At 40.4% G+C, this 12,511-nt stretch overlaps 1 protein-coding gene across 1 annotated transcript in view; it reads left to right on the forward strand.

Annotated features, from left to right (window-relative positions):
- Nucleotides 1-12,511, forward strand: part of lmbrd1 (LMBR1 domain containing 1) — a 144,138-nt gene that overhangs the window by 66,918 nt on the left and 64,709 nt on the right. Inside the window, exon 8 of the mRNA XM_079843086.1 lies at nucleotides 7,771-7,896. Within this exon, the coding sequence (XP_079699212.1) occupies nucleotides 7,771-7,896 (126 nt within the window). The remainder of the gene's footprint in view (nucleotides 1-7,770; nucleotides 7,897-12,511) is intronic.

The following is a 12,511-nucleotide window of genomic DNA, read 5'->3' on the forward strand; positions in this document are numbered from 1 at the left end:
TATATGATGAGTAGATGCGCTTTTATGGACTTCAAAAATGACCCAACAAGTCACTGCCATTATAAAGCTCGGAAGATCCAGGACATTTTTAATATAACTCCGATTTTATTCGTCTGAAAGAAGAATGTCATATACACCTAGGACGACTTGAGGATGAGTAAATCATGGGCTAATTGTCATTTTTGGGTGGACTAACCCTTTAACTACGACTTTTGCCTCAGAAATCTACTAATTACTGCTTATTAATAGGTAGTAAGGTAGTTGTTTAGGCATTGGATTAAGGGGTGTAGAATATGGTCATGCATAATAAGGCATTAATGTATTATTAATATTATTGAGCTACAAAGTTGCTGCTCTGTTTTTCTCATATTTAGGGCTTTCAATGTGCTTGTATTAAAAGGTTTGACAATTTTCAGAACGCTACGAGGTTGATAATGCTCCCTGTCTGACCTCGTGTTGTCAGAATGTCAGAAGAGTGGCTTATGGAGAAAGAAAGTCTCCTAGTGCGCTCTTGTTTTTGATCTTCTCGCATGTGGTACAGAGACTCGGAATCAATCAAAGATTCCATGTCAAACAGCAGGGTTCACTCACTCGGGCTGTTCTTATTGTGCTTTCTCTTTCCTATTGTTTCTTCTCTGAGCTCTCCTCCCCTTCTACACCAGCCCTCAAGAAAGATGCCGAATCACCCATCCTCCCCAATCCCATCCTCCTCAAGTTTCCAAGGCGATGGGTGATTTATCATACCGGCCTATGTGTTATTATTATGCATGATTAACCTAATGGAGTCTAAGTGATGGGCGCCGTATGCAGCAGCAGTGTTGTCCGGGGTGGGCAGGTTAATTTATCACTGCACTTTGAGCCAAGGTGGCCACTTGCTCTTAATTCAAACGACTGGCCGAGATGTAAACCCGTAATGACAACGCCACGGCCGACTGCGCTTCAACTAAACGCTAAAGCAAGCAGTTCAAACCTTCAGCACTTGCTGTTTTTGGCCAACATCACACTTTGCTGAGCTACTGGGAAATTAATATTCAACCTAAGCACATACAAACAGGAGCCTCAGCTTGTTAATAAGCCTCTGAAGTGCCATATGGTCAGGGCGAGTGAAGCTAACTTACCTATCCAATGGTTGGATGGCCAGCTCTCAAAAACAATCACGCTGGGAGTTTTAATTCGTGCTCTTTAAGTGCAACAGCATGACGTTACAAAAGTTTGGTTATTTCAGGCTGTTTGGGGGTGAATTGCTTATTCAGGAAAATGCAGAATAGCCCCTTCTAGGTAAATATTGTTTGTTCTTTGAACTGTAGAAAGCGGTTTTGCACTTGAAACACTTTTTATTTCCTGCACAACGGCTCATGTTTCATTTCAATCCTCGGAACAGTGTATTCAAGCGTCCTCAGACTTCTTTCAAACCTTCTGCCTTCGATTTTTCACATCTTTCACATCACTACTGTTGTGTACAGTCAGTTCTCGCCACTTCATTTTCAACTTTTCCCATTGGTGATCACCAGTTACTTCACCTTGAACTCACCGTCACCTCATCTGTGTTTATCGTCTGAAAGAGTCCTTCTGTGTGACACCTTTATGTACTCATACGCTTCTTTGTCCTGCTCGAAGATGCCGTTTCAAGAAGCCTTTATCACCCTCAATGTTATGAGGTGCAAAAGGGTGTTTTATGCTTGATCAAGCCCCATTCTGCTTAAAGCCATTCCTGACCTCCCAAAGTCTAAACCGGTTCCTGTGCTTGATTGGTTTTAGACATCAAAAACGCCACTTGCATTCTCACTTGAACCCATTTAACATTCTTCATTGGTTAACACAGATGCCGAGGTCTTATATCAAGCTGATTTTGCTGCTTGTGTGACGTTACAATGAAAATGATTGACCCGCTGACTTTTTAATGTGCATGTAATATTTGCATATGCATATGAGCGTATATCACGGCTCTTTGATCTGTCTGCTTGACCGTGGGCCGTCTCGGTCCCTGTGCTGCGTGACACAGTGGTGATTTAAAAGTCTGGCTGGCGTGCTGACGTTCAGCCCTGGAGGGTTTCTCCCCCTCTTAAATCTGCGGTCCAAAGATGCTGATTCCCAACGAGTGGGTGACCGCATTCATTTCCACTGATTTAATCATAGTGCTGCTAAAATGACCTGCGACTGTCGAGATAGCCTCTCCCTCCTTCCCACCATCTCGGTTGCATCCGAGGGGCCACTTCAAACAACATATCCCACAATTTTAATTTTCTCAGCTCTCATTTCTCTCCAATCTTCCATAAAGGGTTTCTTTTTCCATACCAGTCCTATTCATGCGATTCTTGAGACAGAATATGTTTTCTTTTGACTTTTTAAAAATGGTTCAAATACTTGTTTGTTGGTTGGCACCCATCTGTCTATCTATCTATCTATCCATCCATCCATCCATCCATCCATCCACCATCCATCGTTCTGTTGTCCCATATCCATCCATGTCCCATATCCATCCATATCCGTTCATCCATCCATCCATCCATCCATCCATCCGTTCATCCATCCATCCGTTCATCCATCCATCCGTTCATCCATCCATCTGTTCGTCCATCCATCCATCCATCCAACCCATCCATCCACACATCCATCCACACATCCATCCACACATCCATCCATCCATCCATCCATCCATCCATCCGGTTCTGGGTGATGATTGGCCAAAACAAAGTTCCAGATAAAATGCTAAAAAAAACAACAACAAACAAACAGTACAGTTAGTGTGCAACTGGCCCCTAGCACTGTTTGCCGTCAACTTTTTAAAAAATGTATAATGAATTCGTAAATAATAACAGAATGGATTAGGTATCATGACCGAACAATCAACATTTTAATATGATGGATGGATGGGACAGACGGATGGATGGATAGACTTTGGGAGGTCAGTTATGGCTTTAAGCAGAATGGGGCTTGATCAAGCATAAAACATCCTTTTCCACCTCATAACATGGATGGATGGATGAATGGATGGATGGATGGATGGATGGGGTGTGACGAGACCCTTATCTCACGAGATGAGATTGGGTTCACGAGAACGAGACCAGATTTTTACATAGTATTTTTAAGAAATCCTCAATGATGAAATACATGACTAGAAAAATAGTTTGCAAATGCATTTGAAATGTTTTAATTCATCATCTTGTAATGAATGTCATTTCATTTCTACTTTCTGAGTATGTATTATCATATGCAGTTAAAGACAACAAGCACTGTAAAGACTCAAAAACTCAACTGACTGTCTTCTCTCCTGTATGATTGTCTCTTCAGACCTTAGAAGGGCACATGAGCTTCTTTTGACCTCCTAACTGATCTCCTTCCCACAAATTGATCATAGCTTTTAAGTGCAAACAATAACCATAATCAAAGTACTCAATATTCAGAGTGCAAATAGAGACCACATTTTTCTTCAAGCATTATAGAGAGCTAAGAGATGGTTACAACTAGATAGCTTTTATATTGGGAGATATTTGAATGCCTAAGGGGGCTGCTTTCAAACAGCGGTAATGTATTGAAATCACGTTTGAATGCGTGCTCCCGTTTATTTTTCACTTTCAAGTTCACGATCGTGCATACTCTGTGAATAGGGAGCGGTGGTGTTTAACACGCATTTAAAAATACAAGTCTGACACTTCTGCTGCGCAACGAATCCTCCGCCACGGTCCAGTCCACTAACATGTAATAGACACTCGTAACACGCGCTCAATGCGAGCGCTTCACTAACACGTAACAGACTGGATGAACTGATGGAATTGAAGCAACTGTTATCCACTTGAAGTACATTTCTACAAAAGCAAAACTACAGTGGAGGCGTAAACATAGCGTTGGCATATTCTGTCCTAACTTCACCCTCACACTCCTTCATGACCAGGTCAAGACAATATGACACGAGACAGCTTTTCACCTCAACGAGAAATCGCGTCACAGTTTAGTCTCGCGAGATCGAGATGGATGGATGGATGGATGGATGGATGGATGGATGCATAGATAGATAGATAGATAGATAGATAGATAGACAGACAGACAGACAGACAGACAGACAGACAGACAGACAGACAGACAGACAGACAGACATATAGATAGATAGATAGATAGATAGATAGATAGATAGATAGATAGATAGATAGATAGATAGATAGATAGATAGATAGATAGATAGATAGATAGATAGATAGATAGATAGATAGATAGATAGATAGATAGATAGATAGATAGATAGGATATAAATGGATGAATGGATGTATGAATATGGGACGATATATATGGGACAACAGAATGTTGGATGGATGGATGGGACAACAGAACGATGGATGGATGGATGGATGGATGGATGGGACAACAGAACGATGGATGTATATGGGACAACAGAATGATGGATGTATATGGGACAACAAAACAATGGATGGATGGGATAATTGGGACAACAGATATCTATCTATCTATCTATCTATCTATCTATCTATCTATCTATCTATCTATCTATCTATCTATCTATCTATCTATCTATCTATCTATCTATCTATCTATCTATCTATCTATCTATCTATCTATCTATCTATCTATCTATCTATCTGTCTATCTGTCTATCTGTCTATCTGTCTCTCTCTCTGTCTGTCTGTCTGTCTGTCTGTCTGTCTGTCTGTCTGTCTGTCTGTCTGTCTGTCTGTCTGTCTCGTCCCGTCCCGTCGTCCGTCCGTCCGTCCATATTAAAATGTTGATTGTTCGGTCATGATACCTAATCCATTCTGCTATTATTTACGAATTCATAATACATTTTTTTTTAAAGTTGACGGCAAACAGTGCTAGGGGCCAGTTGCACACTAACTGTACTATTTGTTTGTTTTTTAGCATTTTATCTGCAACATTGTTTTGGCCAATCAGCACCCAGAACCAGAGCTACAGTATGCGTTTTATAAATTGATTTCGATATTATATTAATTTAGTTTTCACCATGACAAGTGACACAGATGTGTTTTTCCCGAACACAACGCGCTCCACACCTGCCTGTGTGGTGTAAATTGACAGTTTTATATTTACAAAGCAACAGCAAATAAAATTAGCCCCTCATTTCCAGCAGTGTAACACGTTTGTATTTAATATACAGACTACAAAGGGGACAGAAGAAACACTGAGACACCATCTGGCAGAAGACCATTGCTTGTTGCGTACTGAACTCTCTATACATCTGTTTGCGTTTTTTGGACAGTTTTGCTTAGACTACGTGTCCTCATTATAGCATTGGACATCTGAGGAAGATAGTGTTTTAATACATTAATCCAAGATTGATCTTTTGATCGTTTAATGGTGCATGTAACTTTAGCGGATGCTCTGATTATAAAATGTATTTAATTATTTTTGAGAGCAGATTGTTTTTCTTGGAGACTAGCATTATTGTGCATCCATTTCCTTCACAAGTAAAGATGCTTTTGACACATTATTTGCATAATTTACAGTATGCTCCATTGACAAGAAGAAAACATGGTTTGGATATAATTTTAATTACCTTAAACACAAAGTAACGGTTAGATTCCTCAAAATTATCAAAAGCGTCATGGCCATGGTCATTCTTTTTCATACAAAATCATTTTATTATCATAATGCTACATTTTTTTCATTCAAAAAATTAATTACTTATCTTGTAATATGACCTTATTTTGAATTTCTTTTCAAAAAGGTCTATTATGAGATTCTTTTCAAAACATTTACAAAGTTTAAAATGTAAATTTTATTTGATGTTTTTTTTTTTTAGATGACACTAAAAAGCAACCAGAAGTTTTAAGTAATTCTTAAGAGTCATGGGCATTTAAGAAAAAAAAAAAAACATATATATATATATATATATATATATTGTGTAGTCAAACCTGTTTTATTGTGATGTCCAATTTGTGAGCTATTTTTTTTTTAAATCAGATTTCTATTGTGATTTTTCTTTTCATCCCCAATTGGAACAAAAACAAATTTAAATTATTCATAAAAAAATCTTACTGAAACAATTATTTTTTTAGAACATTTTGAAAGGTCTCAGGAAAGTCATAATTTCATTGGTCAAAAAAGTGTGGAAACCCTGAAAAAAAGAGTCCAGATGACTATAGTAGTCTGCTTGGAAAAAATCCCACACGTTTTTTTTTTTGCAATGTCTGCCACATTGAAAAGTGAAAGGAAAGTCAGAAGAAACTCATAGTTTTGTGGAAGAGCACACACTTTTCCCATGCAGGCTGTTGAACAAAAGCATCCTTGTGTAAGAGGGTGTACGCCTCCACTTTTTCTTTCTCTCTCTCGCTCTCTCTCTCTCTCCAATCTCCACTTTCATCCCTCTCTCCTCCGATCTCCCAGCTGACAACCGCAATCCCTTCATCTTCCATCTCCACATATTTCCTCTTACTCTCTCTCTCTCTCTCTCTCTCTCTCTCTCTCTCTCTCTCTCTCTCTCTCTCTCTCTCTCTCTCTCTCTCTCTCTCTCTCTCTCTCTCTCTCTCTCTCTCTCTCTCTCTTTGACCTCCTTCTCAAACTATCATACTATCGCTCTCTCTCTCTCTCTCTCTCTCTCTCTCTCTCTCTCTCTCTCTCTCTCTCTCTCGTGCCTCAGGTCTTCTTTTCCAATCAGCCCAGAACACACCTGTTTTTGTTTGGAGTGTCTCTTTTATTTTTCTCACGCTTGACGGACTGCAGGGGCGAGGAGGGCAGGAAAGAATGGGAAAGAGGAGGCGGAGGAGGAGGAGACGTCTCACCGGGGATGCAGGACAGATTCCTCTTTTATGAGGAGCGCTTGGTATTCGGGACATGGTCCAGCCTTTAGAGCCCTCGTGATTCATAGCAGGGGGTGTCACGGCCCATGGCGACGGTGTTAGGCAGATGTAATGTTGCTCGCGACGACGAGTTCTACAGAGCACCTCACTTTCTCTGCTTTAAAAGCGTCTTCGGCAGAGGAGATAAAAAGGTCACCAGTGTTTTAGCCACCTTCTGAAGATCTAATTGTGCCGCTGACTTTTGTCAGCATTTTGATATGAAAGCTTTTGAAAATGGCAGAACCCCGCGAGTGAGAGTGAATTTTTTTTCTCGAGGTGTGTGTGCACGCACAACCTGGTCTCTTTTATTCTCTGCCTGTATTGATTTGCCACTAGGAGAGTATTGAAGAAGGTCTTCATTTTTAATTAAAGTTCACAAAAGCCCATATTGCGAAGGCTAGCGGGCTTCTGACCTCAGCCTTTCTCTGTTCACTGCATAAGACCTGCGCTTCCTAATGCTGAGAAGGGAAAAAGAACTCATCGATGAGCTCAGGGTTTTGAAGTAACCTCTGATTTACAGCTCTCAGAAAGTCCAGGGTTTTATCATATTTCCCTACATGAGCACCGATATTTCTTCTCTGATGCATTGTGCACATGTACGTGAGCCCCAGCTGAGTGTCGTCACATGGGGGCACTGTTAAGCTGTGCATTTGTGGAAATCAAGCCGTACATCTCAAAATGGTCGCTGCATCCAAACACACACTCTCACACTCTTTTCTCTCTCTCATCTCCTCCTCTTCACTCTCATTGCACAGAAAACACATACATGGATTCAGCGGGCTTCTGAATGACACCATTTAGAAAGTGCTCTTTTATCAAGTGCCATAATGTATGGATAAAGTTCCCTTTCACAGGGGTACTTGGTGGCGATCGGTGGGACTCTTGGTGAAATTGTGATGACACTTTACCTGATGACTGTGAATGGTGTATAATTGGTCTTTAAAGCCTTTTCTTTCTCCGTCAGGCGTACGGGATGTCCGTCCTGCCGCTGAACCTGATTAAAGGCACACGCAGCATCCTGTACGAGCGGCTGGAGAACACAGAAGACACAGAGGAGGTGGAGCACCAAGTAGACAAGCTCAAAGCCAAGGTCTGTGTGTGTGAACTGAATTCAGATCAGATCATGCTTTATTTAGGATGAGCTGCTGTCCTTCAGCTCAGTGGTTCTCAACTGGTGGGTCTCGACCCAAAACTGGTCAACAGGATTGTCATCAGATGCAAATAAAGAATGCAACTGATCATAAAAAAAATATATATATATATATATATATATATATATATATATATATATATATATATATATATATATATATATATATACATATATACATGTATACATTTTTTATGTTGCTTCCTTATGTTAAACTACTTTAAATTACTTTTTTTTCCCACCAATCTACACTCCATACACCAAAATGACAAAGAATAAAAAAAACTGATTTGTGACAACTTTGCAAATTACATTCATACCCTTTTCTTGGACACTTGAAATTCATCTCAGGAGCATTCCAATTTCTCTTGTAGATGTTACTACACTTCCAGTGGAGTTACCCTGTGTCAAATTCAATTGAATGGGTATGATTTGGAAAGGCACACACCTCTCAATAAAAGCTCTAAAAGAAACAAAATCCAAGCCATGAGGTCAAAAGAACTCCCTGAAGAGCTCAGAGACAGGATTGTGTCAAGACACAGAACTGGGGAAGACTATAAAACATTTCTGCTGCATTGAAGGTTCACAAAAGCATATCTTTCAATTGGCCTGTGTTTCAGTCTTTCGACACAGGCCACAGCAACTTCGCTATGCTTTTCGGTCCCTGGCCAGACTCATCCAGTTTCTGCCGATATCTTTTCCGAGCAAGTCCCACCATCGTGTTGCGTGGCAGCCGAGCGGTCTTTTGATGTCGAGATACAGCCATTCGGTCGCGGCCCGCCTCTATCGCCCGTCCGGCATCCTGGCCACGTGTCCAGCCCAGCGCTTCTTGGCCTGTTCGGCCTGGTTGACATCCTTGACCTTGCTCGTCTTCCTCAGTAGCTTATTGCTGATGTGGTCCGTCAAAAGCAAAAGCATGTAGCCTTCATAATCCTTAATGGAAGAAGATTGGAACAAGCAGGACTCTTCCTAGAGCTGGCCAAACTGAGCACTCAATAGAGAAGGGCATTGGTTAGTGCTGATAGTCACTCTAGTTGAGCTTCATGATCATATATGGAGATGAGAGAAACTTACAGAAGGACAAACATCACTGCAGCTGTCACCATATAGCCCAAGACTGGTTGCCCGCTGAAGCTAAGCAGGGCTGAGCTTGGTCAGCAGAGTCCTGCACGGGTGCGATTTTGTAAATCCGCACCCGCCCGTACCCGCAGTGCTTAAAACCGCATCCGACCCGTTTTCCGACTGCAGCACTAATTAAAATCCGCACCCGACCCGCTTAAAATAGAACCGAAACCCAACCCGCACCCGAAATAAAATCAGTTTAACATATCACATTATAGACACACTTACAAAAATGTTTATTTCCAGCATACAGAAGTTATTACACAACCATTAACACAAGGACAACTTCAGCCAAAGCTGTCAAAAGCCTACATTATGAAGAACATGGTTATGTGTCCTTATCATCTCTACGAGGCACATTCAGTTCTGTCCTCTTTTGAAAAATACTGTTCGATAGAACTGCTTGAGCTTGGTTTGTTACCACAGTTATCTGCGTGCTTCCTCAGCGATGAAGTTCCACATTTGCGGCTATCCAATACGATCTTTTCTTCAACTCCTCAGGATCCATCTCGACGACTGCAGTATTGTCACAAATAAACTGATATGGATTTTAAATTATTTTATCAACTTGAAATACAGGCAAGGCATATTTTTGTAGATGTGTTCCTAAAAATATGCATGTATTTTTTTGGAACACATCTACAACATGCATATATTTTTACAGTTGCACGTGACTGTTTTAAACCCGCGGGTACCCGAACCCGTGCATGACTCAGTACTTGGATGGGAGATCTCCTGGGAAAACTAGGTTGGGTGTTAGTGAGGCCAGTGGTGCTCACCCTTTGGTCTGTGTGGGTCCTAATGCCCCAGTGTAGTGATGGGGACACTATACCGTCAAAAAGCACTGTCATTGAGGTCCTGACTCTCTGTGGTCATAAATAAAACCCAGGATGTCCTTCAAAAAAAGAGTAGGGGTGTAACACCGGCTTCCTGTCCAAATTTGGCCGTTGGCCTCTGTCCATCATCATGACCTCCTAATCATCCCCATATATATTCATATATGCATCACTCTTTCTCCTCTCCACCAATAAGCTGGTGTGTGGTGGGCTTTCTGGCTCAATATGGTTCAGTGAACCTCAGTTCCAAGCATCACATATGGAGCTGCTCATCACCTGCACAATACTATCCCAGCAGTAAAGTGTGGTGGTGGTGGCAGCATCATCATGTTTTTCATGCAGCAGAAACTGGGGGACTCGTCGGGGTAGAAAGAAAGCTCAACGCAGTAAAATAAATATATAGCCTTAATAAAAACCTAGTCCAGAGCATTCAGAACCTCAGACCTACGCAGAATGTTCACCTTCCAACAGGATAATGCACACAAGCACACAACTAAGACGATGCAAGACTGGCTTATGGACAGCTCTGTGAATGTCCTTGAGTGAGCAATCGAACATCTTGGGAGAAACCTGAAAATGGCTGTCCACCAACGGTCTCCATCCAACCCGACAGCGCTTTAGACCATCTGAGATGAAGAATGGCATAAATCACCAAAAGCAGGTGTTCAAAGCTTGTCACATTATACCCCAAAAGACTTGAGGCTGTAAAGGTGCTTTAATTAAAGGGATAGTTCACCCAAAAATTAAAATTACCCCGTGATTTACTCACCCTCAAGCCATCCTAGGTGTATATGACATTCTTCTTTCAGGCGAATACAATTTGAGTTATATTAAAATATGTTCTGGCTCTTCCAAGCTTTATAATGGCAGCCCAAAATTTGAAGCCCAAAAAAGTGCATCCCTCCATTATAAAAGTAATCCATACGGCTCCGGGGGGTTACAGGAATACAGAAGGCAGTCTAGTCTGCTGGAAGCTAGATATTTTACTTGAATTGTTTTAAATATGGATATTTCTCTTACACAAACCCATCGATTCGCTTCAGAAGGCCTTTATTAACCTCCTGGAGCCGTATGGATTACTTTTATAATGATGGATGCACTTTTTTGGGCTGCAATTCACTGCCATTATAATGCTTGAATTAGCTTGGAAATTTTTTTCATATAACTTCGATTGTATTTGTCAAAAAGAGGAATGTCATATACACCTAGGATAGCCTGAGGGCAAGTAATCCCTTTAAGTACTGAGTTAAGGGTTTGAATACTTATGCAATGTACTTATTTCAGGTTTTCCTTTCTAATAAATTTGGTTCATTATGGTGTATGGAGTGTAAAAAAAAAGGAATTTATCTGCAAGGATGCATTGAATTGATAAAAAGTGATGGTAGTGTTTTCAACATTGATAATAATAAACAAATCAGCATATTAGAATAATTTCTGAAGGATCATGTGACATTGAAGTCTGTAGTAACTGTAGAAATGGCTGCTGAAAATTCAGCTTTGCCATCACAGGAATAAATTACATTTTAAAATAAATTATTTTAAATGGTCATATTTCACAATATTACTGTTTTACTGGATTTTTTTTAAATCAAATTAAAATGCAGCCTTGTTGAGCAAAATAGACTGCTTTCCACCATATTTAAAAATCTTACCGACCCCAAACTTTTGAACGGTAGGGTAGTTAGGATTGCAAAATCAATAGGCTTAAAGACTTTTAAAAGGATGGAGAAAACACAAATTCACAACCATGTCACTTGGTTGAACCAAGACAAATTAGATAGAGATCTGCATGGTCAGGTTATTGGACGTCCCTCATCCACATAAATAAACCATGAACAGAACTGCACAAATTAAAAGAAAAAAGACCCAGTCCACATAAAATTACTCTTGCAAACGTGCCCCTATTATGCTATTTTAAAGTTTCTAATTTTGTTTTGGAGTCTTCTACAAGGTCAAAAAACACTTTGTCTCATAATATACAATTCACACCTAATTTCTCAGTTTAAAACAGTCATTTCGAAGATTCAGTCTCTCAAAACCCCTCCTTTCCGAGAGCCTTCTCTGTTCTGATTGGTCGACCGCTTACAGCACATGTCAGAAACGAAACGGCCATTACCATCTGAATTTCGACTCCAGGGGCTTCCTCAGCGCTTGATATACAGTGACATGAACAGATGGCGTCAGTTTGTCCATATCAATTCCAGCAAGAGTCCTCATCCTTTTGAAGTGCATGCAAAGTGGATTTGGAGCGCTGAAAATGTCGACAACACAAGCTAAAATCTTCCGGTCTCAGATACAACTACAGTTTTTGAGGACGAGTCAAAGTAGACGTTGTTCACGGGCAGACAATAAAGACCATAGGGTGGCATTATGCAAATGTGTTACATTCTTACTTATTTTTGTAACAGGAAGTGAGACGATTCATTTCAGCAGTTCAGAATCGATTCTTTCTTTGAGGAGACAATAACTTTATTTGATGTGCTCTTTGAAACTTTGCAGACCTTTCACATTCATAAACAGCTATATTACACACTGCATGAGAGGTAATATTCAAAAAAGCATAATTGGGGCGCTTTAATTACATTATAAATGCAAAC

The sequence above is a fragment of the Gobio gobio genome, assembly GCF_949357685.1.
Source record: "Gobio gobio genome assembly, chromosome: 18".
Classification (NCBI taxonomy): domain Eukaryota; kingdom Metazoa; phylum Chordata; class Actinopteri; order Cypriniformes; family Gobionidae; genus Gobio; species Gobio gobio.